Source organism: Hylobates moloch, unplaced genomic scaffold (genome assembly GCF_009828535.3).
Source record: "Hylobates moloch isolate HMO894 unplaced genomic scaffold, HMol_V3 SCAFFOLD_14, whole genome shotgun sequence".
NCBI lineage: Eukaryota > Metazoa > Chordata > Mammalia > Primates > Hylobatidae > Hylobates > Hylobates moloch.
In genome coordinates, this window is record NW_026652289.1 from 62,374,915 (window position 1) to 62,401,398 (window position 26,484).

The 26,484-nt window shown below is 45.1% G+C and overlaps 1 protein-coding gene and 1 long non-coding RNA gene across 2 annotated transcripts in view; one reads left to right on the forward strand and one right to left on the reverse strand.

The window, feature by feature from the left end:
- The window catches only part of MAP2K1 (mitogen-activated protein kinase kinase 1), a 110,281-nt gene extending 84,795 nt beyond the window's left edge, over window positions 1-25,486 (reverse strand). Inside the window, exon 1 of the mRNA XM_032175632.2 lies at window positions 24,901-25,486. Coding sequence (XP_032031523.1) covers window positions 24,901-24,980 — 80 coding nt within the window. The 5' untranslated portion in view covers window positions 24,981-25,486. The remainder of the gene's footprint in view (window positions 1-24,900) is intronic.
- On the forward strand, window positions 7-539 carry LOC131381257 (uncharacterized). The gene is made up of 2 exons (XR_009209880.1): window positions 7-156; window positions 237-539. It is a non-coding gene; the product is annotated as an uncharacterized LOC131381257 (long non-coding RNA).
- Window positions 25,487-26,484: the final 998 nt, after the last annotated feature.

A 26,484-nucleotide genomic window follows, 5' to 3' on the forward strand; every position in this document is an offset into this window, starting at 1 on the left:
GTGAGGAGCGCCTCTGCCCGGCCACCCGTCGTCTGGGAAGTGAGGAGCGCCTCTGCCCGGCCGCCCCGTCCGGGAAGAAGTGAGGAGCGCCTCTGCCCGGCCGCCCCGTCCGGGAGGAGGTGGGGAGCGCCTCTGCCCGGCCGCCCCGTCTGGGAAGTGAGGAGCGCCTCTGCCCGGCCGCCCCGTCTGGGAAGAAGTGAGAAGCGCCTCTGCCCAGCCGCCCCGTCCGAGAGGAGGTGGGAAGCGCCTCTGCCCGGCCGCCCCGTCTGGGAAGTGAGGAGCGCCTCTGCCTGGCCGCCCCGTCTGGGAAGTGGGGAACGCCTCTGCCCGACCGCCTCATCTGGGATGTGGGGAGTGCCTCTGCCCGACCACCCCGTCTGGGAGGTCTACCACGGAGGCCAGGGGCAATGTGGGGGCTGGACGTGGTGGCTCACGCCTGTGGTCCCGGCACTCTGGGGGGCCGGGGCGGGTTGATCACTTCAGGCTGGGAGTTCGGGACCAGCCTGGCCAACATGGCGAAACATATGAAAAATGCGACAGACAGACCAACCAACCAACTCAGTGACAACGGAACGGGTCTACCCTGGAGTCATACTCTAAGTTTTTTCTATTTTCCTCCCTTTCTGATCCTTTGTCCCACTTTCTTTTTCTTCCTCTTCCTTCTCCTTCTTCTTTGTCGAGTGGAGGATTGAGCTATTATCACTGATCCATATAAAGTCCCTCTCTCATTTATTTTAATTCGCACCCCCCATTTCTATTCCCCGACTTCCCATGTGCAACCTTCCTAATATGTTTGATATGCATCTTTTTGTTTGTATGTATTTTTAGAAAATGTTTGTTTTGTGTGCAAAATAAAATTAATTAAAAAAAAGAAAATATTTACTGTCTAGAATTTTTCTCAGCCTTATAGAAGGTAAATAAATATTTATTTTGAAAAAAAAAAAAAAGAAACTCAATGCACATAACATTGCATTTGGTATTGATGGAAACTCAACTGAACAAAGTTTCTGTCCCACAGAAGCTCTGTAAACTAACACTGGCTTTCATTCATTCTACTTTTACTATCAACTAGTACATGGCAGGCCTGGGCGAGAGATGGGACATCAAGGCTGAATTCTCCATCTGCAGAAGCTTACGATGTAGCTGGTAAAGCAGAACAGATATGTACAAAGATCACCACATCCCTGCCAAGTGATCTGTCTCCTGAGTAGTTCATGTACGGTTTCACTGGACTGTATGTGTGTCCCTCCCAAAAGTTCCCACCTAAGACCTACCCCAGACTAGAGAGGACCGCAAACCTGTCGATGGCACACCAGTTGCTCAGCTTCCAAGGCTCCCCAAATTCATTAGCAAGAGAATGTAGAATACTGGAACTTCTTTGACAAATGAGAAATTTTTTCAAGTTCTAGACTTGGACCTACTGTTACATTTTAATAATCTTCAGCAGTCTGGATACCTGCCTTTGGATTATATATCAAAATATGGTGATTTTGGAGCCGAAAGGCACAGTTGTGTTATCATTTCAGATTAACTGTTAAGAGAAAAATTAACTATTTTTTCTCTCTCTCCAAACACACTTATCAATCTTCTTTTTTCCCCTTTCTCCTAAAAGTTAAATCCTATCACTCAAACCCACACAGAGTTAACCCCTAGGACTGCATGTCACTGTACAGAAATCTGTCAAGCCTTTAATGGTCCTCACCAAAGATATGTCAAGAGAAAATACAAGGGTTAACAGGAAATTAGTTCTGTGTTGGGGTCCTTTAACAATGAACAAGTATTCACTTTTATTCATTTCAAACTGAACATGCCATAGACTCTCCCCTAGTTGTAAGACAGAAGACAAGGTTAAGCAGTAGGGCAGGGCAAAAAACAACGGCCCTGCACAGGAGAGAAGTCGACGGATCCGGATGCAGGTCTTCACCAGCCATCTGACAACTGAGTAGGCTGCCCAGTCTCTCTGGGCCTCAACCTCTTCATATATACATACAGGAGGTTGAACTATCAAGATCTTTTCCACCTCTGTCATTTTAAGGACAAGTGGTTATACTCTGGGGAGAAGGAATTAAAGGTGCTGGTGGGGAAACGGATGATTAACATAATGTAATTCTTCTAAGGGTCTGTGAATTGAAAAATATACAGAAAAAAATTTTTAAAAACCATAACGTAATTCTATCCTGGGCCCAGAAATAGCCTGCTTAGCACAGCATTCACCTTATCAGCCTAGATATATTAGTGGGGGTGGGAAGACTGGTGGGTGGGAATCACAGCCACCTACAGTGAAATTAAACTCTGTTCCCAAGCGAGTTCTGCCGAAGTGTGATTTATCCAGAGAGTGTTATAGAATTTACCAGCAGCATGAAACCATGTTACCAAAATTGTGTTATTGCACAAACTTAACTTTTTCCCGAATGTGATTTGCAGAGCTGAGAATCCTGTCTGTGGCCATCTGTCCTATCCTAGTCCCCAGAGGCGTGGCGGAGGAGTGTGAGAAGCCACCAGGTGCCATGTAAATTCAGCCACCCATGTCACATATCCATCAAGGAGACTAGCATTTGCTAGGGATAAGTATGCAGCTTGGCATGCAAAAGAGGCTCCCAGATCCATCCGGCCCAAACATTCCCAGAGCCTTCCTCTGTGCCAGGCATAAGGCTAAGAGAACGCCACAGAATAGGGAAGATGTCATCACCAGTATATGCTCCCCAAATGTTTCCTCCTTTGGACTGGGACGGGACTGTTGGCTGAAAAGGCAATACAAAGAACTACAGGCACTCTTAGCTGCCTGTATGGCAGGCACAAGTCCTTTAACCAGAATCAGTATCAAGCAGAGATAACATACATCCCACATGCCTCATGTGGCTGAGTGAAGAAATAAATGGATGTATAAACAATGAGCATACAGAGCCTCCTAGGACAGATGCTACGGTTACCACCAACACTGTGACCCTCCTGTGCCAAGAAATTATAAACTGAAAAGAAATACCCCTCATAAACTCAAAGCCAGGCTTCACAGGGGTTAGCAGAGCCTTGCCCTTTGGAGAGGAGTATCTTCTGCTGACTAGACAATTACATAAGTAACTGAAGTGTGATGGAATATGTACAGAGTGCTCCAGAGGGTAGAGCAGATGATCGCTGCCCAGATGGGGTGGAGGAGAGATCTGTGATGGATTTACATGACCTCCAAGTTGAGCTTTGACGTAAGATGAAGATTTCAACATAGGTGTATTGGAAGTGGAGAAGGGAATCCCCGGTAGAAGACGTAGTATGAGCAGAGGCCAGGACCCACTGAGGAAGATGTCTGGATGAACCATGCGCTGATCCCCACAGGGATCAGGATTCAGCCACAGGGAGTGTTACCTTCCGGTTATGCCACCAAAAGCCAGTGACTACCCATCCCAAATTAACACCCCTCTTGACCCCCCCCCAACACAACCCCATACCACCCACACACACACGCACACATACATCAGGAAATCTTCCTTAAACTCTTGGGAGAAGAAAGCTGGGCTTATCTGGGTGGGACCTGTCAGGCAGATGGCTGCCCTAGAGAAGCTGGGAGGAGTCTATATTGGGATGTACTGTGTGGCAGTTGTTTCCTAAGGCACCTTTTGCAGACTCCTGTTTCACTGAAAATAATTCTTTTGCTTCCTGCACATCCTAAAAAATTGCAAGTATGCCCAGTGTTGTCTCTATTCTAAGTCTGTTGGATAAAGAGCAGCTGAAGAGCCCTGTCACTGGAAGTTCTTTGGGAGCTAAGAATTTTCTCTCCTTCTCACCTGATAGAAAGTAAGGCAACCTGCACTGGGGATCTAATCTTGGCTGTTACCATTAGTCTTGTTAATCACAAAAAGCAGTTTACACACAGAGTGTCTATGAATCCTTTCTGTTGGATAAATGTTGTTATGCCCATTTTACAGATGTGGGAACAGACGCAAGGATGTAAAAGCACTTACACAAGACCACAGACATAGTAAGGCAGGGTCAGAATTCAAACTCAAAGTCTGCTGGCTACAAAGCCTTTCCACTGTGCCACACAGCCTTTAGGTTATGTTACTCAAAAGTCACAAAATTCCAAATAGAACATACGGTGTGACATAGCCCACTTCTCTTACCTTTCTTCGGTTTTTCTTTTCTTTTGTTTAGTTTTTAAGAGATGAAGTCTTGCTCTGTTGCCCAGGCTGGGGTGTAGTGGCACTACCACAGCTCGCTGCAGCCTCAACCTTCTGGGCTCAAGTAATCCTCCCACCTCAGCCTTCTAAGTAGCTGGAAATACGGGCATGAGCCATATCTAGCCTTAACCCTTCTTTGTAGCCCTGGATTCAAGGTAAGATTACAACAGAAGACATCCAAGATTCCTTTCAACAATAAAATGTAATCTTCTTACTATCTACTTGCTTGAAATGCTGAGTGGTAACCCATGAAACTATGTGGAGCTCATATACAAACCCTGAAAGGTAGGAAGCCATTACCATCGCTTCCACTTCGCAGAGAAAAACCTGAGGCACAGAGTTGGTCATGCAGTGACTTCACAGGTTGATCAGGAAAAGAGCTCAGATCTCACACTCTTCTACACAAGGGACTGTTATTCCAAAGCACTATGGCCTAAAAATTCTGAAGCCTGAAGACTTTTAGACCCTCTGGAAGAGTGGTCAGTCTCTGGAGTCAAATGAAACGCTTGTGGGGGCAGAAATATTCAAAATAGGATTGGGAAATTGGGCTTTTCACTGCACTGCTGGCCCCCAAAACCAGCACCACTCTGACAGGAATAGCCATCTTCTTTTGATCATCCTGCATTTGGGCCTGTTGACTCCAAAACTCTCAGAAGCCTATTCCCAACTTTCTAGAAGTTAGACCCTATACTACAAAACAATACACGGAGCCCTCTGGATGCTCTGCTCCCCAATCCCGTGATGTTGGGCATTAGAAAACTCGGTGTCAGAGCTCCTGGGGACCCCTTCCAGCTGTTGCCACAATCTTTTTTTTGTTTTGTTTTGTTTTGAGACGGAGTTTCGCTCTTGTTGCCCAGGCTGGACTGCAATGGCACAATCAATTCTCCTGCCTCAGCCTCCCAAGTAGCTGGCATTACAGGCATGCACCACTATGCCCAGCTAATTTTTTGTATTTTTAGCAGAGATGGGGTTTCTCTATGTTGGTCAGGCTGGTCTCAAACTGCGGACCTCAGGTGATCCACCCGCCTCAGCCTCCCAAAGTGCTGGGATTACAGGTGTGAGCCACCGCACCCGGCCTGTTGCCACCATCTTTAAAGTCCTTTCTGCTCCTGCCCTCAGACTCTCAGAGAAGACAGGTACTTTCCTGGATACCTTGCCACCATTCCAATTTCTCTCCATTTTTAATCTCTCTTGAATATACTCATGCACATGACTTGAACATTTAAGAAGAAACCAAAACCTCAATTTCTCAGTTTTTGATAGACAACTTTTCTAAACCATGAGTCTGTTAGTTATACTGAAATCAAACATTACATTTAGGCTTCCTAAAAATATCAATCGCCCCAGCACAATGCCTCCTTTTGCTCCCACTTGCCCATCCTCCAAACACACATACACTTCAGACTGTCATTTAGACACTGGAGTGTATAATTTAAATGCCTTTTAATAGCATCTACTAAAAGGACATTTGCACATGACTCCTCACTTTACTTCAGAGCTATGAAGTATGATCCACACTGAGGCTTTTACTGAATTTCAAGGCTAAACAGGAAGTTACATGGATGGCAAATACCAGCAATATAATTCAGACAGGAATTTAAAATGCATTCGACTTGTCCATAACACGACGTCTTTTTCCATAACACGACATCTTTTTCCATTTCAGCAAAAGTCCTTTTAGTTCATCTTGCAACCCAGTGCCTGGTATGTATGAGTTAAACACTAAACATCAGTTCAATGACTGTTAATACATCTTAGTCTTAACATACAAGTTAGAAATCTATTGTTGTAATTTTGGCCATAATCTAAATCTATTTGACCCTAATATAAATGCCATTTGAATCAATAGCAAATAACAGGCAGCTGCTTGCATTCAAAGTATACATCCCTCTGTCATTTGAACTGTTTGAAGTTGGTCTCCTTTGGAAGACAAATGGTTAGCAGCTGCAAGTTCAATCACAAAGCGCTTGGTAGGAAGTCAGAGAAAGAACCAGAGGGAATCCAAGTGCTATTTCATACATTAATGGAATTCCTTTCCAATAAATATATTTCATTTCCTTTGGGGAAACTAATCTGGACATGCCCTTTGAACTTGGTAAAATGCAGGATTCTTTGGGAGAAAGAATCTAGTTTAAAGGACAGGCAAAGCTGGGAGAGTAGCGGAGTCACTCCATTTCTCACATTTCCATTCTGTTCATTTTTTTAAGGGAAGAATGTGGGGCATGGGAAAATCTAACAGGCAACCAGTCTAAAAAACTGGATTAATTAGATGTCTGATGCTGAACGTTACTTCCTTTCTTTGTCCCTCATTTTCTCCTTTGTGGAATAAAAGGGGGAAAAATTAAATAAAGGGGCAAAACTGAATGACCTCTAGACCAGCACTAATAGAACTTTCTGCAATGATGAAAGCATTCTAACCCATGCTGGTCCAATATAGTAGCCACTAGCCACACATGGCCACTGAGCCCTTGAAATGTGGGCAGTGCAACCTAGGAACTGATTTTTCAACTTTAATTTTAATTAATTTAAATTTAGCAGTTTTGGGAAGTGAAGCTCCAGAAAGACCTCTGGCATTTTACACAGTCTTGAGAGGGCCGTGTGGAAAAAGCATGCCTATCAGAGTAGGACAGACCTCGGTCTAAACTCAGCTCTACCACCTACTAGTTGTGCAACCTTATGAAATTACTTAACTTCCCTGAGCTTACTTTTCCTTATTTGTAAAATAGAATACTATGATCTTTCTTGCAGAATTTTAGTGCAAATTCAAGATAATGAACGCAAAGAGACCAGGTAGGCCTTCATAAATGGTAGCTATTTTTCCAGTTGTGATGTCCTCTAGGGATACAAGTTCCATGTCTTCTGACTTACCCTACTCTCTTTTCTGCAGTAGGATCAATTCTTATTGCCCCACAGATTAACAGCAGTGGTCCTACAGATGCATCCTTGTCTGTCAAGAAAGCAACTTGCTCAGGAATTGTTCCCAGGTCCTTAGCTGAGGGCAAGCCTCCGGTAACCCAAGTCCTCTGTGCCTCAGGAACCACTGATTTCCGCTCACCATTTCCGCTCACTGTGTCCCCTCCGGCTCTCACCCTCCTTCAGGAATTTACAAACTCTTCCCAGGGATTGCCTATCAAGCTGATTCTTTGTTTAACGTAACCAAAACACCTGTTGGTGGTTTCTGGTACTTTCCTCACTACCTCTCGACTTCCCCTAATAAATGTTACGCCTTCCTTTTTAATTGGAAATGTTTTAGAACTACTTTTTTTTTTTTTTTTTAATTATTCAGTGATTTAGAACACAAGAAACAGAAATGCAGCAAGCTACCTTTATGGCTAACCCAGCATTCACTTAGTTACCAAAATAAAACAAGGCAAAAAAGACCGTTTTATAGAAGGAGTATTCCAGTAAATATTAAAGTGTTGCAATCTCTAAATATAATGTGTTAAGAACTTAGCCCAATATTCCACTGTTTTTTTGTTTTTTTCTGAGACAGAGTCTCATTCACTCTGTTACCCAGGCTGGAGTGCAGTGGCGTGATCTCCGCTCACTGCAACCACCACCTCCCTGGTTCAAGTGATTCTCCTGCCTCAGCCCCGGAATGGCTGGGAGTACAGGCACACGCCACCATGCCTGACTATCTGCTGGTCTTCCCTTTAGTGAACGGTACCTGGTCTTCCCTTTAGTGAACGGTACCTTTCCTTGGCTCCAATGACCAAGTTTTATCAGTGGACACAAATGAGTGCCTGATTAGCAGGATACATTTTCTATTATTAATAATTACTGGAATGTTACCGCTCTCTTCTGCCTGTTTTCCCATCATCCTAAAGACTCCAAGAAAGAGGAGCTGAAATACAGGCTGGCATTTTGGTAGAATTTCTATCTTGATTTGAGTAAACCATTAAACAAAAGGTTTACAGTGAGCTTAGAATTCTTGCTAACTTCTGAGGCCTCCCCTCCCGGACATAAGAACATTCTTGAAGACTGTTTACTAAAGGGCAGTATGAAAGCAGCAAAGGGGGCAAATAATTCTGACTCTGAGTCGACTCTCAAATGGGCTGAGGGTCTCTAAATCTCTAAATATAACACATTATATTTAGAGATTGCAACACTTTGTAAAACTAACCTGGATATACAAATTATAATTCAATAAAGAAGGAAACATAATTAACCTGGATTCACACAAACCTGTAAAACAACAATGATTGACTAATTTCATGTCTTCTCTCCACAACTCCCCAAATTTCTAAATTTAACCTGAATCTGGAACCCATGTGGATTATGCACTCAATTTCCACTTTGCCTGAAAAGTAAATGCATTTAAGAGCATTCGAGATTCTGAACCCTTCTGGTAACAGCTAAACTCAAAATAGGTCAATTCCAGAAAGGCATCCATTTCAAGGGGACTTTCGTCTGCGGTTATTTTGAAAACCACTGCTTTTAAAACTGACATTATGAAGCTTAAAAATAGGCCCTCCTACTAAGGATCAAGGACTAAAATACCCTTTCCTCCTTGTCCCAGCCCCAACCCCACAACTTTTCTTTATTCTCTTTTCACTCAACCACCTAGGAGAGTGAGGATATAGAGGGGTAACCTTTTCCAGAGCTTCAGATAATTACTTGAAAATAATTTTTTTAAGGATATTGCATAGTTACCAAAATTTAATGTTGGGTAAACTTGGAAAACTGTCAAACCAATTAACTTTCCCAAATGAAAACATGTACTGTATGTAAAATGTACCATAAAAAAATAAGAGTAAAAGCTCAACCACCTCCATCCACTACAGTAGTGTGAACTCTGGCAAATTCACACCTCTCTAGGTCTGGTTTCCTCATCTCTCAAATGAAGGCCCAGGTCTAGAGAACCTGTTAGGTCCCATCCAGCCCTAATAAGCTCTGCTTCTATAAATCTGGGCAGCTGCTTCCTTTTTTCACAACTCCTTGGAAAGAACAGAAAAGTCCCTGGCCCAAAAGGTCCTTGAGAAACCTCGTTACACTTAGTAGTGTTCCCGAGACACAAGAACTGCTACTGAGAGCAATCCAAGATGAGACAGCTATAAAATATCTATCACATTGAAAAGAAAAAGTTTTGCAGATGACACTAGTAAATCTACAAATGCATATATATTCAATTAAAAAACGTTACTAGATAGAGTAAGTGGATTTAACAAAGCTGCTGGATATAACCAGTTCATACAAAACAAACTATAGTTGAAATGGAAAATACAAACTTAAAAATGTTCGATAACAACAGCATCAAAATGTTACATATTTGAAATATTAACTCAGGACGCAAGAGAATTATTAAGAAGAAACTATAATACCCTAAAATGAGAAAGAGGAACACATGAATAAATGGAAAGATACCCCATGAAAATTGTTGTTTTCCTTAACCCTACCAAATTAAAAAATATATATGACTCTCAAAACTACGTAAGAGTGGGTTAAAAGTTTTAGTAGATAAAAATATCATAAAGACCAAGGTAAACCTGAAAATACAACGGATAGATAAATGCATCATGTTTAGTAAACTCCAGTAAGATACTAGACTTCACTGTGGAGAAAAATTAACTTAGACATACGCCTCATACCGAGCATATTAATTCCACATGGGAAAAAGAGTTAATCACAAAAGGGGAAAAAAAAGGCTAGAAGAAAATGAAGCCACATATTCCTGCTAGTTGTGGAGAGATGATAGATGTTAAACTGCTAATGAAAAGTATGCTATACATAATGCCCAGTCAAAAAACACGCTTTTGAATATTTAAAAATGAAATTTTCTTAATACATTACACACAATGGAACAATGTAGTAACCACATCATTTATAAAACTTCAAAATACAAAGCATATAAAAACTACTCAGAAATACTTTAAAATGATCAGAAAGGAAGAAAAATTTGCATGTGACTTTTCAAAATGTTCAGCCTGGAACCACAAAACCACCTCAGCCTACCTCTCCAGCTTCATTTCCTTCGACCCGAACCGATGCACCCGTCACACTCAACTACTTGCTAGCTTCTCTACACATCCCAGGCTTTCCCACTTGTGTGAAGTTGCTCATCCCGCGCTCTCTTCCTGCCACGCCCCCCCATTCCGGTGGAATCCTAGCCAACCTTCAAGACCCAGTTCAAATGTCATCTCCTCCATGAAGGCTCTCTTCATCTCCCCTCCTGGATGCGCACACTCCCTCCTCAGGCCAAGCTCCAACAGTGCTTGCTTTGTAGCTTTTCTGTGGCACTTTTCTTACTCTGCAGCCATTGTTTCCTCCTTCTTGTGCTCCTAAAATCTCCCCCTACACTCTCATATTAGATTTTAAGATCCTTGAAGGCTGAGATAATGTTACTCATCTTGAGTCACCTACCTGCAGCTCCCAGAATAGTGATTTACATTCAGTAAGCATTCAATAAACATGAGTTTAAACTGAATTGATGCAATTCAAAAATATAACAATTAAATGGAAGCAAGTTGACCTTTAAAGGAGCCCTTAAACTGCCTATTAAACTATCAAAAACCACTAACTGAAAAAAAAAAAGTCCTGAGGCTTGAGGAAACAGTTGAAATATACATTGTAAATTGGTTCAATCTTTTTTTGGAGCATATTCTGTTAATATGTAACAACAGCGGTAGCATGGTCCATTGCCTCTGATTTGGTGGATGAATTCATCTAAAAGCAAAACAAAATAAGTGGACTCAAAAACATTCACAAGCCTGTCATTAAATAATAAAAATCTGGAAGCCACCTAATAATCAACAAAGTGTCATTTGCTTAGCCAGATCCTACCAAACTCTACTCTTCAGCCAATAAAAATGACAAGGATGAGGATTATGTCCATGTGTAAAAATCAGGAAAAAAATCAACTGATCTCAACTATCCAAAAACGTATATAATGGAATAAACAAAGTTAAACCGGAGAATATAATGTCTATAGGTTTTTTCTTTAGAAGGTATTCATACATTCAAAAATTTTAAAGCATTGTCTTTAAGCAGGCAACTATTCAAAGCGGGGGGGCGGGGAGGGGTGGTGCTCAAGGTCTTTCTACCTTGTCCATTTTCTCTTCAACCTCCAGGTAACCTCTTCTTAACCTGACTCCCCTCCTGACATCAGAGCAGGATGCCCCTGGGAGTTACACAGCGAAATCAGAGTCAGGATAAGCACTTTTAGCTTTTGGCCCTTCATAGGATTCAGAAAACACCTGCTATTTCAAAACAAAACACTATTCATCTTGGGAGGAGAAGACGAAAACTTAGCAAACAGGTAGGTGAGCCTCTAAACAGCTCTCTTGGGATTCTGAGCAACAAGGGCACAGGACATGAAATAAAAACACAATCAAGTTGCAGTAAGAGACCAGGACGATTTTTCAAAATTGGCAGTTTCTGGAAGTGAACAACAGAAACAAAACTGGAACCCTAAGCTTTCTTCTCAGGTTTGCCTCATTTTGTCCCTAGTCTCTGTGTTCTCTGGATTTGCTTTCTCAATGTGTCAGAAAGATTCACCACTGCTTGACTCATACTTCAGGGGGATGTAGTGGAATATCCACATAGAGAAATGCTAGCAAAAAGTTCCAAAGAGGGAGTTAAGAAAAAAAGAAAAAGTGGCTGGGCACAGTGGCTTACACCTGTAATCCCAGCACTTTGGGAGGTTGAGGCAGGTGAATCGCTTGAGCCAAGGAGTTTGAGACCAGCCTGGGGCAACATAGTGAGAACCTGTCTTTAAAAAAAAAGAAAAGAAAAGCTAGCAGAAAAGGGTTTTTTTTGCTAGTTTGTTTGTTTAAACATATTTTGATGTTCTCAAATCTACCAATAATGATATATCGAATCAGCAATGCTGTACACCTAGGGGTTTAAAAAAGTATGTTTCCTAATAAGAAAAAGATTCATAAAGTAGATTTAGTGAATAAAAATTATATGGTAATATAATAAAGTACTTATGCAAGAAGACAAAACCTCAGCATCATGCTCAAACCTGCACATATACCCCCTGAATCTAAAATTAAATACAAAAACAGCTGGGCGATAGCCAGGCATGGTGGCTCACACCTGTAATCCCAGCACTTTGGGAGACTGAGGCAGGCGGATCACGAGGTCAAGAGTTGGAGGCCAGCCTGGCCAACAAGGTGAAACCCCGTCTCTACTAAAAATACAAAAATTACCCGGGCATGATGGCACATGCCTGTAGTCCCAGCTACTCAGGAGGCTGAGGCAGGAGGATCACTTGAACCCGGGAGGTGGAGGTTGCAGTGACATGAGATCGTGCCACTGCACTCCAGCCTGGGTGAGAGTGGGAAAAAAAAAAATAGCTGGGCGTATTGGCACGTGCCTATAGTCCCAGGTACTGGGAACCAGAGGCTCTGGGGAGGGATCACTTGAGTCTAGAAGGTGAGGCTGCAGTGAGCCGTTATCACACCACTGCGCTGCAGCCTGGGTAACACAGCAAGTGAGATCCTATCGCAACAAAAAAAGGTCAGGGGGAGAGGAGAGATTGCATTTAATGTGATGTGTATCATAAAATGTAGACAAGCAGCACAAAGGAATCTAGGGATGGGAAAGAGTGAATATTAGTTGACATTAAAGGACATAAGACTTGGAATGAGTTTTGCTTTGGGGGTACTTTTTAAATATATTATAAATTTTTTTCAAACATACAGAAAAATTGAAATAATAAAAGTGAAACTCGAACTAACTAAACAAAACTGTGAACATTCCGTTCCATTTGCTTTATCCACTGTTTGTGTGTTGAGTTTTTTTCCTGAACCTCAGAGTAAGTTTTGTGCATTATGTATGAATATGAATTCTCCTACATAATATCTGTACCATCATTACATTTAAAAAATTAGCAATACAGCCAGGCACAGTGGCTTACGCCTGTAATCTCAGCACTTTGGGAGGCCGAGGCAGGCGGATCGTTTGAGGTCAGGAGCTTGAGACCAGCCTGGCCGACATGGTGAAACACCGTCTCTACTAAAAATATAAAAATTCTAGCTGGGCATGGTAGCACGTGCCTGTAATCCCAGCCACTTGGAGGCTGAGGCACAAGAATTGCTTGAACCCGGGAGATGGAGGTTGCAGTGAGCCGAGATCGCACCACTGCACTCCAGCGTGGATGACAGAGTGAGACTGTCTCAAAAATAAAATAAAAAAAAAATTAGCAATACTCTACTCCCATTTCCCCAACTGTCTCAACAATGCATTTTATAACTATTTTTTTATCTGGTACACAATTGGGATTCATGCAGTACACTTGTTTTTCTGTTTTGTTTTTGAGACAGGGTCTCACTCTGTCACTCAGGCTGGTGTGCAGTGATACAATCATAGCTAACTGCAGCTTGGACCTCCCAAGCTCAAGTGATCCTCCTGCCCCAGCCTCCCAAAGGACTGAGATTACAGGCGTGAGCCACCATGCCCAACCCATGCAGTACATTTGATCTGTATGTTTCCTTAGTCTCCTATCCTAGAACAGCACCACTCTCCCTTTTTTCCCTTGATATCACCTTTTCTTTGGAGTCAGGGTCCCACTCTCTCACCCAGGCTAGAGTGCAGTGGCACGATTACCGCTCACTGCAATCTCGCCACCTGGGCTCAAGCAATCCTCCCGCCTCAGCCTCCCAAATAGCTGGGACTACACGCACGCACGTACCACATCTGGCTAATTTTTGTATTTTTGTACAGACAAGGTCTCACCATGTTGCCCAGGCTGGTCTCTAGCCCTTGGGCTCAAGCAATCCTCCTGATTTGGCAGGTCTCCCCAAGTGCTGGGATTACAGGTGTGTGCCACCATGCCCACTCTTATACTGACTTTTTTTTAGATGGAATCTCACTCTGTCACCCAGGCTGGAGCGCAATGGCATGCTCTTGGCTCACTGCAACCTCCACCTCCTGGATTTAAGCAATTCTCTCACCTCAGCCTCCCGAGTAGCTAGGACTACAGGCGTGTGCCACCACACCTGGCTAATTTTTGTATTTTTAGTAGAGATGGGGTTTCACCATGTTGGCCAGGCTGGTCTCGAACTCCTGAGCTCATGATCTGCACGCCTCGGCCTCCCGAAGTGCTGGGATTACAGGCGTGAGCCACCGCAACTGGCCTATACTGACTTTTTAAGAGACTAAGTCAGTTGTCTTAGATGAATGTTCCACATCCTAGGTTTGTCTGATTGTTTCCTCTTGGTGTCATTAACTCATTCCTCTATCCCCGTATTTGCTATAAACAGGAAGTTAGGTCTCAAGGCTTGATTAGATGTAGGTTTGGACTAGATTTGAAGGACAAGCAGCATATGAAATATCTAAATCAACATGATTTATCAACATTTACAATTTGCTATTAAGAACAAAAGGAACCATTCAGCCTTCTAAGAAGGAAGAAATCAAAAGCTGGCATCATTGACACATCCCATTTGTATAGCATTCCAGTGATCATAAAGTGCTTTTTTCTTTTCCCACTCTTGCCTCCCCATAAAGTGCTTCCGTGTATGTTATTTTGGATGATGCTCTCCCACCCTACTTCCCTCATGGGTTTCTTATTATCAACCTTACTCTACTAATGAGGAAAACCAGGCTCAGTGAGGTTAAGTGATATGACCAAGGTCACACCATTAAGTGTTACAGGCCGGGCGCGGTGGCTCACGCCTGTAATCCCAGCACTTTGGGAGGTCAAGGCGGGCGGATCACGAGGTCAGGAGATTGAGACCATCCTGGCTACACGGTGAAACCCTGTCTCTACTAAAAATACAAAAAATTAGCCGGGCGTGGTGGCAGGTGCCTGTAGTCCCAGCTACTCGGGAAGCTGAGGCAGGAGAACAGCGTGAACCCAGGAGGCGGAGCTTGCAGTGAGCCGAGATTGTGCCACTGCACTCCAGCCTGGGCGACAGAGCAAGACTCTGTCTCAAAAAAAAAAAAAAAAAAAGAAGTATTACAGGCCAGGCATGATAGCTCATGCCCGTAATCCCAGCACTTTGGGAGGCCGAGGTGGGCAGATCATCTGAGGTCAGGAGTTTGAGACCAGCCTGGCCAACATGGTAAAACCCTGTCTGTACTAAAAATACAAAAATTAGCTGGGAGTGGTGGTGTGCGCCTATAATCATAGCTACTTGGGAGGCTGAGGCAGGAGAATCACTTGAACCCAGGAGGCAGAGGTTGCAGTGAGCCAAGATCACGCCATTGTACTCCAGCTTGGGCAACAAGAGCGAAACTCCGTCTCAAAAAAAAAAAAAGAACTATTATAACTAAGTGGGGGAGTGATATAACTGAGCATGGCATGGAGTTGCTCAGAAAAGACTACACACATGGGAGATGAGCTTTATGTAAGATCTTGAAAGATGGGTACCATTCGGGGCAGATACAGTGTCTCACGCCTGTAATCCCAGCACTTTAGGGGGCTGAGGCAGGCATATCACCTGAGGTCAGGAGTTCGAGACCAGCCTGGCCAACATGGTGAAATCCTGTCTCTACTAAAAATACAAAAATTAGCCGGGCATGGTGGTGTGCGCCTGTAATCATAGCTACTTGGGAGGCCGAGGCAGGAAAATGCGGGAGGCGGAGGTGGCAGTGAGCCAAGATCATGCCACTGCACTCCAGCCTGGATGACAAGAGTGAAACTCCATCTCAAAAAAACAAAAGGGCTGGGCACAGTGACTCACACCTGTAATCCCAGCACTTTGGGAGGCCGAGGCGGGCAGATCACGACATCGAGGCCATCATTTTTAAATTTTGTACTAAAAATACAAAAATTAGCCAGATGTGGTGGCGCATACCTATAGCCCAGCTACTTGGGAGGCTGAGGCAGGAGAATTGCTTGAATCCGGGAGGCAGAGGTTGCACTGAGGAGAGATCACGCCACTGCACTCCAGCCTGGCGACAGAGTGAGACTCACCTCCAAAAACAAAACAAAACAAAAAAGATGGGTACCATTTATTTTATTTTAGGCACGACAGCGGACGGTGGAGAAATATCAGTACACAAGACAGTCACAGTCCCTGTTTTCACAGAAGCTAAAGTGTAGTGGCAAGTATAAAACAAAAATAAAGACATGCAAGAGGGCCAGGCGCCTGTAATCCCAGCAGTTTGGGAGGCCGAGGCGGTGGATCACCTGAGGTCAGGGATTCGAGACCAGGCTGGGCAACATGGTAAGACGCCGTCCCTACTAAAAATACAAAAATTAGCCCGGCGTGGTGGTGTGCACCTGTAATCCCAGCTACTCGGGAGGCTGAGGCACGAGACTCACTTGAGCCCAGGGTGCAGAGGTTGCAGTGAGCCAAGATCATATGACTGCACACTCCAGCCTGGGCGACAGAGTGAGACTCTATCTCAAAAAAAAAAAAAAAAAAAAGCATGCAAGAAAGTGGAGGAGGGCATTCCAGACAAAAAAAAAAAATCATGTCAGCAAGACCAGACAGATGCAGGAAGATAAGAAACAGTATGCTGGTGGCACAGTGAGGAGAGTAAAGAAAGTGGTAAGTGGACCACAGCAGGTGAACCGAAAAACAGAGGAAAATCAAGCTAGATAGGCAAGGCAAGGCCAACAGCTACAGGAGTCCCCACTTAAATGTAGTTTTGCTTTGACAATTCCAGTTACCCACAGTAAGTACAGTAACCACATTCATGTAACTTTCATTACAATATATTGTTATAATTCTTTTTTATTAGTTATTATTGTTAATCTCTTACTATGCCTAATTTATAAATTAAACTTTATCATAGGCATATACTGCATAGGAAAAAACACAGTATATGCAGGGTTTGGTACTATTGATATCTGTGGTTTCAGGCATCCACTAGGGGTCTTGGAACGTATGCCACTCAGATAAGGGAGGACTACTGTACTCCACCACAGTATCTTCTTCCTTTCTTTGAAAGGTGCATAAATAGGTGAAACTGGAATTCTGTGAGTGTTTATATTCAAACAATATATTTCCTTGCCATGGGCTAAATCATCTTTAAGAATTTCTTTGCTATTACTGTATCTGCTGTAACAGCAGCAGAGATGTTCTTCCCAAAGACACAGGCTTAAGCGGGCCTTTTTCACATGAAACTGTTCTGAAAGATAGCACCAGTACTAGTTACTGCGTCAACTACCCAATAGAAGCATCCAAGTTCAAAACTACAAAATCAGTGTGAAACCACTTCAAAAGCTCCTACTTAACAGGCCAGACATGGTGGCTCATGCCTGTAAACCCAGCACTTTTGGGAGGCCAAGGAGGGAAGGATTGCATAAGGCAAGGAGTTTGAGCCCAGCCTGGGCAATATAGCAAGACCCTATCTCTAAATTTTAAAATTAGCCAGGCATAGTGGTACATACCGGTAGTCCTAGCTACTTAGGAGGCTGAAGCAGAAGGATTCCCTGAGCCCAGGAGTTCAAGGTTATAGTGAGCACCAATGCACTCCAGCCTGAGTGTCTGAGCAAGATCCTGTCTCTTAAAAAAAAAAAAAAAAAAGTTCCTAGTTATCATGGTACACATCTCAGAAAGAGCCATAAGAGAAGCACATCAACCTGTCTCAACCTTTCTTCCTCCAGGGCCTTCACACTCTAACAGATGTGTGTTCCTTACAAACCTGGCAGAACTGCTGATGCTATGAACTACACCCTGAATGCACTAAGTCTGAGTGTTTCAGGGTTACATAGAAACAATCCAAAATCCAAAATCATGAACACTACTAAGGCCAAGCAGTGAACCCTCCTAAGGTTATTCACCACCTTATAGCCTTCAAAGAAATTTTATACATCTTCAAAGTATTCCTCTGAGGTAGGATCTAGTCAATCATTTAATCAACAGATATCTACTGAGTATTTTCTATGTGCCAGAATCTGTTCTACACACTGAGCAATGAACAAGGCAAAGCCCCAACCATCATGAAGCTTACACTTGGGGTGGCAGAAGATAAATACTTATAGACAATGCAACATCAGTTAGTGATCAGCGCTACAAAGAAAAATAAGGCAAAATCAAAGGGTAGAAAATGACAGGGAGTTCTGTATTAGAGTGATCAAAGATGGTCTGTGTGAAGAGACATTTCAACAGAGGGGTGAAGGAAGTGAGGAAGCAAGTCATACGGTATTTGAGAGATAAGCTTTCCAGGCAGCAGGAATGACAAATGCAAAGATTCTAAGATAAGAATGTGCCCAACCTACAACCCAACAGCACAAAGGACAGTGTGGCTAGAGTGCATGAGTGAAGAGGACACTGGAAGAAAACTAAGGACCTGATCAGGTAGGGCCTCTTAGGCCACCATGGTAAAGATTCTGTAAACAATTATCACCTCCACTTTACAGATAAGGAAACCAGGAGTCAGAAAATAGAAAGGACTTGCCCAAGGTCAAAGAAAAAGTGAGATCTTGAGAGGTACCCTGCCTCACTACTGCAACTGGATTAACAGTATTGTTTTAAAGAAAGAGATTAATAGCCAGTGCGGTGGTTCACGCCTGTAATCCCAGCACTTTGGGAGGCCAAGGAGGGCAGATCACAAGGTCAGGACTTGGAGACCAGCCTGACCAATATAGTGAAACCCTGTCTCTACTAAAAATACAAAAATTAGCTGGGCGTGGTGGCAGGCACCTGTAATCCCAGCTACTCGGGAGGCTAAGGCAGGAGAATCGCTTGAACCTTGTGGGGAGGGGTTGCAGTGAGCCAGGATTGCAACACTGCACTCCAGCTTGGGCAACAGAGTGAGACTCAGTCTCAAAAAAAAAAAAAAAAAGAGAGAGAGATAATATGCCTTATCCTGGAAGGAGAGACAATGTACTCTAAGACCCAGCAATTCCACTTCTGAGTATATTCCACAGGAAACTCTCTCACAACATCCAAAGGAGACAAGGATGTGCAAGGATGGGCATGGTCATGACTGTTTGAGGCAGCAAGGGGTTGGGAAACAACAAAGATGTCTAATTCTAGAGAAATAAATAAGTAAAATGTGGCAGGTGGACACGAATGCTCTACAACCAAGAGAAATAATGAACTAGACATATATTGTATAGCATCATGAATAGAGCTCAAAACAAAATTGGTTAAAAAAAGAAACTAAGGCCAGGCGTGGTGGCTCACGCCTGTAATCCCAACACTTTGGGAGGCTGAGGCAGGCGGATCATCTGAGGTCAGGAGTTCGAGACCAGCCTGACCAACATGGTGAAACCCTGTCTCTACTAAAAATACAAAATTAGCCAGGCGCGGTGGTGAATGCCTGTAATCCCAGCTACTCAGGAGGCTGAGACAGGAGAATAGCTTGAACCTGGGGGGCGGAGGTTGCGGCGAGCCGAGATCATGCCATTGCACTCCAGCCTGGGCAACAAGAGCAAAACCCCATCTCAAAAAAAAAGACAAAAAAAATAGAACAAAGAAGAAACTGATATAAAATTTAGGGATGATCATTGCTTCTGTTCAAATACTCCTGGTTCACCAGCACAGTGGCTCATACCTATAATTTCAGCACTTTGGGAGGATGAGGTGGGCAGATTGCTTGAGCCCAAGAGTTCAAGACCAGCCTGAGCAACATGGTAAAACTCCACCTCTACAAAACAATCAAAACTTTGCAGGGCGTGGTGGCATGCGCCATTATACTCCAGCCTGGGCAGTGGGAGCGAAACCCTTTCAAAAAACAAAAACAAAAAAAAAAACACACAAATACTCCTGGTTCTCCCCCTTCCACGAAGGTCACTGCCCTCCTTGAAGGTCAACATGGCCACATGATTTGCTCTGACCAAAGAAATGGCAGCAAAAATGACAAGGCTCACTTCTGGGCAAAACTTTAGGAGCCGAATGTGGCTCTTCACAAGATTCCCTCCTCATGTAGGTATACTTCAGAGACGATGCCTCAATCAGCCTGGATCCCTAAAGGACTCCAATCTACAGAGCCTCCTACTGACCTGAAAGTGTGTTAAATTACTGAGATTTTGTGGTTGTTACCTCAACATAACCTATTCTATCCTGTCTATGAAATGCAGATTTCCAGCAAAATAACATTTTAGAATCCTAAGCAGATACGTACAAAACCATCCTTCTACTTCCCAAGGGCATACACATAACCAAACTAACAGGTTGAATTATAAAACCATATAAATACCTTAGAATGGCTGAGTGGGTGACTAAAACAAAAGGAAATGGGGAAAAAAGGAATGAGCATAAAGGGGAAAAGGAAAAGACATAAAAAGTTTTATTAAACCCATTGTGCAAATATTAGAAATTTCATTCACTCATTGATTCAACAAACATCTATGGACCTATTATGTGCCAGAACTATTTTGGGTGTACTTACAGAGTGGTGAGTCAAAAAAAGGCAGTGCAGGCCTGGCGCAGTGGCTCACGCCTGTAATCCCAGCACTCTGGGAGGCCGAGGCCGGTGGATCACGAGGTCAGGAGATCGAGACCATCCTGGCTAACATGGTGAAACCCCATCTCTACTAAAAATGCAAAAAATTAGCTGGACATGGTGGTGGGCGCCTGTAGTCCCAGCTACTTGGGAGGCTGAGGCAGGAGCATGGCGTGAACCTGGGAGGCGGGGCTTGCAGTGAGCCGAGATCGTGCCACTGCACTCCAGCCTGGGCGACAGAGCGAGACTCCGTCTCAAAAAAAAAAAGGCAGTGCTGTGCTTAAAGTTTATAGTGTACAGGAGAGACAAAAATTAAGAACACCCCAAAAAAAATTATAATGATTAAGTCTTATTAAAAGCTCAGGTGAGCGCCAGGCACAGTGGTACCCACCTGTAGTCCCAACTACTCAAGAGGCTGAGGTGGGAGAATCACTGGAGTCCAGGAGTTCAAGAACCAGCCTGGGGAACATAGCAAGACCCCCGTATCAAAAAAAAAAAAAAAAAAGCAGCAGCTCAGGTGACATGACAAAGAGGGACCACATTCCTCCGAGATGTTTATAAGCATCTCAGAGGAAGTGACATTTAGGCAAATAGGTGAAGACTGCTTCCTGCCTACCTAGGGAAGGAGAGGTGATTCATTCCAGGCAAAGGGAACAGCATGTATAGAGGCCTGCAGTGCGTATAGACCATCCCATAGAGGAAGTGAAAGAGGACTAGTGTGGTGGAAGAAAGGAGTGGCAGGAAATGTGGTTAAAGAGATTGGTGGGAGGGGGTGGTGGGGACAACAGGCAGATCACTCAGTCTCATAGTCCAATATAAGGAGTTTGGATTTTGTGTAACTGCAATAGAACCAGAAGAACATTTTAAACAGAGGAATAATATTATCTTATTCTAACACTTAACGACCAGGCCGGGCGCTGTGGCTCACACTTGTAATCCCAGCACTTTGGGAGGCCGAGGCGGGCAGATCACGAGGTCAGGAGATCAAGACCACGGTGAAACCCCGTCTCTACTAAAAATACAAAAAATTAGCCAGGCGTGGTGGCGGGCGCCTGTAGTTCCAGCTACTCGGACAGGCTGAGGCAGGAGAATGGCGTGAACCTGGGAGGCGGAGCTTGCAGTGAGCCGAGATTGCGCCACTGCACTCCAGCCTGGGCGACAGAGCGAGACTCTGTCTCAAAAAAAAAAAAAAACACTTACGACCCTAGTAATATGCTCATGTTTCTGCAAAATATGCAAAAGAAAGCTATTTTTGCATGATTTTTCTTTGAGGACCCCTACAACTTGCATCAACTTCAGGTCCCGTATTACCCAACTCCATCTCTGAACTGGGTAAGGGCTATGTTACAGGTAAGCACAGGTGCCAAGGGAAAAGCAACCTTGCCAATTTGGTACCAAGAGTTCTTTACTGTCAAAATGGATTTTCTTCCTCTTTAGTTCATGTCGTCTGATAACGTTCAAAATTGTGCCCTGGTCTAATCACAGAAATCATGAAAGCAACAGAATTCTTTCTGCTGGTAGCCCAAGATAGGGAATATTTTGCTTGAGGAACACTCTCAGAAATGAAAGATGAGGATGTGTACAGCTTTCCCTCCCAATAGTGCTACGAAACACAGGGAAACAGTCCCTGTTTGTCTTGGGCTGCCTACACAAAGATGCCTCCTATTATAACACAGCAATGAGTCATAGAGGTAGATGCAGATGGTACAAAAAACCAAACTAGGGAGAGTTGATTGTCCAGAAGCAAAGGCACCTTAACACATAATCCACCACCATGAATGAAAATCACCTTCCAGTTTCCTTCGGTCCAACACTTAGGCAGTAACAAAGGCACCAGCAGCCAACAGCTTTGGAATTTTACTATGTACTACATCATTTAATCTTCACAACTATGCTAAGTAGGTTCTATCATTAGCCCCATTTTTGCAGATGAAAAAAACTAAACCTAAGCCTTAGACTAAAAGACTTGAACCAGGTCACAAAACCACAACAGAGGCCGGGCTGTAAACCCAGCACTTTAGGAGGCTGAGGTGGGAGGATCACGAGGTCAGGAGTTTGAGACCAGCCTGACCAACCAACATGGTAAAACCCTGTCTCTATTAAAATACAAAAATTAGCCGGGCATGGTGGCACGTGCCTGTAGTCTCAGCTAGGCAGGAGGCTGAGGCAGGAGAATCTCTTGAAGCCGGGAGGTGGAGGTTGCGGTGAGCCGAGATCGCACCACTGCACTCTGGCCTGGGCAACAGAGCGAGACTCTGTCAAAAAAAAAAAAAAAAAAACAAACAAACAAAAAAAACCACAACAGAGCTAGTCTTCAAACTTAGCCTGACTCCAGAGCCCTTACCTTTTAACCACTGTTTAGATTCTCCCAGTCCCATCCAAATTTTTCTGCCACCAAATCTGGGGTAGTTTCTTCTCATCCTGCTTTTACTGTTTTAATGAAATCTCTCCTCCTTGAGAGAATACAGTTGTGGTGTCACGATTACAACAGAATGATAACAGATACTTCTACTCAGTATCCACTTCCAAATCAAATAGGAAAGGATCATCAGGCCACAACACTGAGCCAGAATCCACTGTGGTCAAAACCTGTCCTAACAACAGTCATGACTTTCAGTCTATTTTAAGAGGGTGAAACACTGTACACTAAAACTGAACAAATGGGCTGGGCACGGTGGCTCATGCCTGTAATCCCAGCATTTTCGGAGGCCAAGGCAGGTGGATCACCTGAGGTCGGGAGTTTGCCACCAGCCTGAACAACTTGGAGAAAACCCATCTCTCCTAAAAATACAAAATTAGCCAGGCATGCTGGCGCATGCCTGTAATCCCAGCTACTCGGGAGGCTGAGGCAGGAGAATCGCTTGAACCCAGGAGGCGGAGGCTGCAGTTAGCCAAGATCGCACCACTGCACTCCAGCCTGGGCAACAAGAATGAAACTCCGACTCAAAAAAAAACAACAACAACAACAACAAATGTTTGCAATGCAATAATGCAATCCAACTACCTATACAAGTCAGTATTATGCAAAATAGACCCCAGAGGATTGAGAGGGGACTAAAGAAGAGAGTCTGTTGGGAGCAGGTCTGAAGAACACAGCTGAACACACACCACAGGTCCACCATGGACCTTGTGATCATTACAGGAATGGAACAAGTCATCAAGCCAACAGGTCCCCGGGTTATTAAAATCTAGAGAAAGTTGGCTGGGCATAGTGGCTCATGTCTATAATCCCAGCACTTTGGGAGGATCGCTAGAGTCCAAGAGTTCAAGACCAGCCTAAGCAATATAGCAAGACCCCATCTGTATAAAAGTTTAAAAAATAAAATTTTCCAAAAATCTAGAGAAAGGAAGGGAGGTTACAGAAATCACCGAAGAGCAGAAGGTCCAAGCCTACTCTGATTTCATCAATTAGCTTCCTAAAGTCTGCAGTGTGCAGGTAAAAGATTAAGAACCTAATCTTTACTGAAGGTTGGGCAAACAACAACCAAAAAAAGGCGAAAAACATAATAATAACAACCTAATCTTTTCTGGCTATTTCTCTAGCTAGCTAAGCAGCTTTCTCTCACATAGTCTTGTCCCTTACCTAGAACCCGAGAGAGTTGTGGGAGCTCAGAAACCCCCAGGAAACAGCCTCATGATTATTTAACGAAATAAAGTGCTCGTTTGTGAGCAACGCTGGAAGCTGCAGAGATGGAGCACCTAGCATGTGGTTTCTAGGTCATGGTGTTCACGCCTCAGGTCAGGAGTTTAGGGGCTCCTGGTGAAGCACGGAAAGCTAGGAAATCATTAGTGAGAAAATGGTTTGTTCAATGAATGAATGAAGAGTAGGATGAAGAAGAAAGCCGCTTTCTTGAGCAATTTCCCAGGAAGGCCAAGTACCGGGAACCTCCAAAGTCAGCAAGGAAAAGCCACTAAGTCCACACGGACTTCCAGCACGCCCCCGCTGGCCAGGCAGTTGGCCTGCAACAAGGCACTCAGGCCCCACAGGTGTCAAGCATGAAGGTGAGGATGATGCTCCACACTTAATACCCTGAGCTGGTCTCAAAAGCACAGATGCGATCTTAATTCTTTCCAAAACATTAGCCTCCTCTCCGCGTTACAGGCCAGACTCCCAGATGATCACATTTAGAACAGAACTGGGGGGGAGGCAGGGGAGACGTGCTAGCTTTTATTTTCTTGGGAGTACAGTGGCCAGGAACCACTAAAACGGTCGGGAAAGGGGGTACAGACGGGAATCGAGACCCGCGGGATCCGCTAACTGGTCTGAGTCAGGAGCACAATCAGTGCTTAGTCTCCGATACCTCGGCGGCCGGGAGTTTCTCGCCCCCTGCCAGCCCCAGACGTACGTGACAAACCAGAGCGGAGCCTGGCGCGCGCTCCTGCTCCCCGGCTCGGGCCTCCCCAGCCGGGCCCCGAGGTTCACCGCCCGCCCCATACTTACTCCGCAGAGCTGGTCCCGTTAACTGCAGAGCCGTCGGGGGCCGGGTTCAGCTGGATGGGCGTCGGCTTCTTCTTGGGCATTTTGGACCCGGGTAACGCGCTTCCAACTCCGGGGGGAGGGCAGCACCTCTCGCTTCCTCCCGCTGCGCTGCCCCGCGTCCGCTGCGCAGGACCAAGTCCGGGCCGCGGGCCCCGGGGCTGCCTTCAGCGGGTGCGCCCCGCGCGGTCCCGTCAGCACCGAGGGGCCGGTAGCGGTCTCAGTGGACCCCCGCCCCACCCGCCCGGGACTCGGCTTCGCGCGCAGAGAGCCGAAGGGCTGCCCTGCAGGAGCGGAGCGGGCTGAACGTGCGGTTCGGCAGCCCGGGATTCCCTTCCTCTCTCTCTCAACCAACCACTCCCTCTGGCTCGGGCGGCACAGCCGCGCGCGCACCAGAGCCCAGCTCCAGCTCCTGCCGCGGAAAGTGCCGCCGCCGCCGTGCTCCTAGCCGCTCCGTGAAGCGGTCCTGGGAGGGACTGGAGACCGGGGGAGGGGCGGGGAAGGGGAAGCCTCTCCCCCTACCCGGGATGCGGCGCTGTCCACACTCCCACTCGGCTCCGCCCCTATTGCCTCGCAGACAACCAATGGGGGCAAGCCTCGGCGGCAGATGACGCGGAAATACGTCACGGGAGCGCGGCGCACTGCCCTGGGGGCGGGGTCCGTCGCGGACTCCACGGCGCCCTCTGTCGCCCCGAGGCAAGCAGGTGGACCCAGCTGAGAAAAAGTCTGTGTCGCTGTGTGGTGAGCTCTTCCAGGCCAGGTGCTGCGCGGCCTCCACCTCTGCGGTAACCGGCCTGCCCCCGATCCCCCTGTGCCCAAGCCGAGTCGTGTTGACGGAAATGAAATAACAAAATAAATAAGGAAAAGGACCCCTTCCTGTGTCCAGAGGAGAGGCAGCGTGGGGAATAGGAAACTTGTCGAGAGACTCCTTTGAGCCCAACAAACTGTCGCATATATATTTTGTTTGTTTAATGGTAATACTACTGAGAAGGGTGCAAGGAAATGGATACTCAGTGCTGATGAGATTGTAAATTGTTGCAACAGTTTTTGAGAGCAGATTGATTTTTTTTTTAGACTTGGGAACTTTTTTTTTTTTAAGACGGTGTCTCCCTCAGTCGCCCAGGCTGGAGTGTAGTGGCGCGATCTCGGCTCACTACAACCTCCGCCTCCCAGGTTCAAGCGATTCTCCTGCCTCGGTCTCCCGAGTAGCTGGGATTATAGGCACCCGCCGTCATGCCCGGATACTTTTTGTATTTTTGTAGAGACGAGTTTTCACCATGTTGGCAATATTTTTTTAAAGCCTTAAAAACACTCTTTCGGGCCAGGAGCGGTGGCTCATGCCTGTAATCCCAATTTGGGGAGGCCCAGGCAAGAGGATCACTTGAGCCCAGGAGTTCGAGACCAGCCTGGGCAACATAGTGAGATCCCCGTCTCTATTAGCTGGGCATGGTTGTGTGCGGCTGTCGTCCAAGCTACTGAGGAGGCTGAGGCTGGAGGATCACTTGAGCCCAGGAGTTTGAGGCTGCAGTGAGCTATGATCACACCACT